The sequence below is a fragment of the Mytilus edulis genome, chromosome 9 (genome assembly GCF_963676685.1).
Source record: "Mytilus edulis chromosome 9, xbMytEdul2.2, whole genome shotgun sequence".
Taxonomy (NCBI): Eukaryota; Metazoa; Mollusca; class Bivalvia; order Mytilida; family Mytilidae; genus Mytilus; species Mytilus edulis.
This window is the reverse complement of record NC_092352.1, coordinates 13,787,428-13,790,492: the sequence shown is the minus strand read 5'-3', so window position 1 is coordinate 13,790,492 and position 3,065 is coordinate 13,787,428. Positions and strand designations below refer to the sequence as shown.

General features: G+C 37.2%; 1 protein-coding gene across 1 annotated transcript; it reads right to left on the bottom strand.

Moving 5' to 3' along the window:
* Nucleotides 1–480: 480 nt before the first annotated feature.
* LOC139489828 (uncharacterized) lies at nucleotides 481–2,244 on the bottom strand. Its single transcript, XM_071276673.1, has one exon. The coding sequence runs from the start codon at nucleotides 2,242–2,244 to the stop codon at nucleotides 481–483; it is 1,764 nt and encodes a 587-aa protein (XP_071132774.1).
* Nucleotides 2,245–3,065: the final 821 nt, after the last annotated feature.

Sequence of the window (3,065 nt, the reverse complement as noted above, 5' to 3'; positions counted from 1 at the left end):
ATATTCCTCAGACCTGACTTGGTACAGGCATTTTCAAATGTAGGAAATTGTGGATTAAACCTGGTTCTATAGCGCTAACCCTCACACTTTAATGACAGTCTCAAAATCGAGAAAACAATTACCACAAAGGTACAACAAATTACTCCTGAGACAATTTCTTTTTAAGTACTCAGTTCTTCCTGCTGCAAACGAGAAATTACTCCTTAAAATAAAGTGTTTTCTCGAGTTGTTTTCAAGTTACAATTTTGAAACATTCAGGGGACGGATGGACGTACGGACTACCAGACAGATTAACAGACAAATACATGTCGTCACATGCACTTAATGAAGTGCACTATAATATTTTTTAATTTAGTTTGGAGGTCAATGACATGAACACACATAACAATATAGAGAACACTAGAGATCAATCAATTTGAAAACTCAGATATTCCATTAATACTTCATAAAAACAACGTAGTTCATCCATATAAGTACAGTTTAACGGGACTCTCTTTTCATTTGTCTAATTTCTTTTCTTTTCTCCTTTTCAAAGATAAGTTTTTCTTTTTCGGCCTCTTTTATTCTTTTCTCTCTCATCACCTCTTCACTTGTCAGAATTCTATGAGATGTCAGACTTGTTGATTTTCTTAGTTTTTTCTTTTTCTCCGAACTAGCCGTCTCTAAACCAAATATGGACTCTACGTCCAGGTTCCAGGGATTTGAATTGGTCAAAGTGTTGACTTGAGTGACGCTTTCAACATTCTCTAGTTCCTCAAGCTGGACTTCGCCATTGCCGAGGGCCATTAGCAGTAATGGGACTTGATCAAGTGACGGAAATCCATCATCAATATCCCTTGTTTCGGCTATTGGTGAAAATGCCGGCTGGAGTACTTCAATTTCGTCTTTGCTTGGTGTGGAAATAATAACTGGTAAGAATTCGTCATTTCTTACTGCTGATTCATTTACGCTTATGTCCAAATTTGAGTCCGATGCAACAGTTACTATGGCTTGAGTTTCAGTAGCTGGCAAGCTGTTTGAATTGTTGTCATTTACTGGAAGAGGTACGTCAAATGGATCTGAAGGAAGAAATGCTGAATCTGGTATTACAGATGCATCAAAGGGGAAAATACCACAGGCAAGGAACCCATTTTTAATGTTGTCAACTGTGAGCGCTGCTTCCCATGCCGTTTTGAAAACTCTTGGCCATGTTTGTTTATTTATGTCATTGTTTGGATGCTTTGACAGGAATTCTGTGCATTCACGATCATATGCCTTTGAAAAGGGTCCAAACACCGTCCGGTCAAGAGGCTGAAGCATATGTGTGCAATGTGGAGGTAGAGCGAACACTATAATATTTTCTTTGCAAGCCTCCTCCAAAAGACCTAAAACTTCATGGGATCTATGAGAATCAAGTAGCAACAGTTGTGGCCTTTCAGGCCCACAATGTGCTAGAAAGACATCTTTGAACCATAGTTCACCCAGCATGTCACACATCCAAGCACGCTCTTGGAAAGACCAAACCGTATTAACTAGGGCATCCAAGCAACAAAAGGATTGAACTGATCTTATGGTCTTCCCTTTAACCACACACATTGGAGGCATAACGTTCCCTTCTGCATTTACTGATGCTAGTATGGTAACATTTTCCCGCGAATTACTTGTTCGCCCTGGGACATTTCTGGAACCTTTACGTGCACAAACATTTGTAGGGTTGTGTTCGAATTGTTTTCCTGTTTCGTCCATATTCCATATGGTGGCAGCTGTTAGATTGTTGTCAGTAATGACTTTACCAAGATCCTCGAAATACTTTGTTACGACCACCCGATTAAGCATCCTTGAGCGTGAAGTACTCAGCTTTTCTGGTTTTCTCAGAGCTATTTCAGGATGGCGAGATTTAAAACCTCGCCACCAGTCATCTCCCGGTATTCCCCTCTTAAAAGGGGTCTCAATCTTTTGTAATTTACACAATCGTGATATTTTCATTTGCAGCTGTTTTTTTGTGATACCAAATCCCTTATTGGCAGCCTCAACTACTTTCCGCGCTACAACATTCTCCATCTCTATTGGAATTACTGGTTTCCTCCCAGGTTTTGCATTCAACTCAATCCTGCCACTAACATGGTCAATTATAGTAGTTTTCGGAACCCCAAATACTTGACTGGCTCTTCTATAACTGTAAACTCCATCTTTAATAGATTTAATGGCATTTTCCAGATTTTCTTTGCCATATTTCATGTACAAATTTTTTGCTTTTCTGGGCATCTTCAATTATCTGAAAATAACAAGAAAGGCTAGGCTAAATATTTTTATTCGATTTAATCAAGAATAGAAGAAGAAAAATTACATATATTCAGTGTGAATTCAGTTTAGAAAGCAGACGATTTAATGTTTTCTATACATTCTGACATTTCTGGATAGTTAATGTCTATTTTGGACTGGAGACTTGTCGCTGTGAAAACAATACTCTGTATTTCCTCACACTCTTGTTCTTTTATTATTTCTGTTACTTTTAGGGCGATGTTATGGCTTGTACACAATTCACATAAAATTGAATACAGTTTGAACATATCACCGTGTTCAAAATACCATTCTTGGTCAAATTGGTCCTTCAAATTACGTAACGCTAGCCATTGGTAGGAAGTATTTACACCACTTAATTCCCTTTCTCTAAGACTTTTTAACTGGCTCATTTTCTGTAAAGAAATGAATAATTGCAGTCGTAGTTTTTTTTGAATGATGACTCTTTTTATTTATCATGTCTTTTATTTTTTTATCTTTTCATCAGATATTTCTTTATCCTATGTTTTCAGTCGCCATCAAATTGACATTTCTTTTTTTTTCAATATGGTTGGCTTATACGTGAAGGTATGGATCGTGGATGGGGGTTTACAGAATATGGAGAATTGACAAATAGAGAGAAAAATGGACAAAAAATTAAAAAAAAGATAACAATGGGGTGCTAAAAAAGAAAGAATAGAAAAATGAAAATGGAAAAGGGCCTAAACATAGAAGAATACAGAAATGAAGGACCCCATCTGGACCCCCACACATTTACAGCCTGGATAAAAATTTGTATGTTTGTA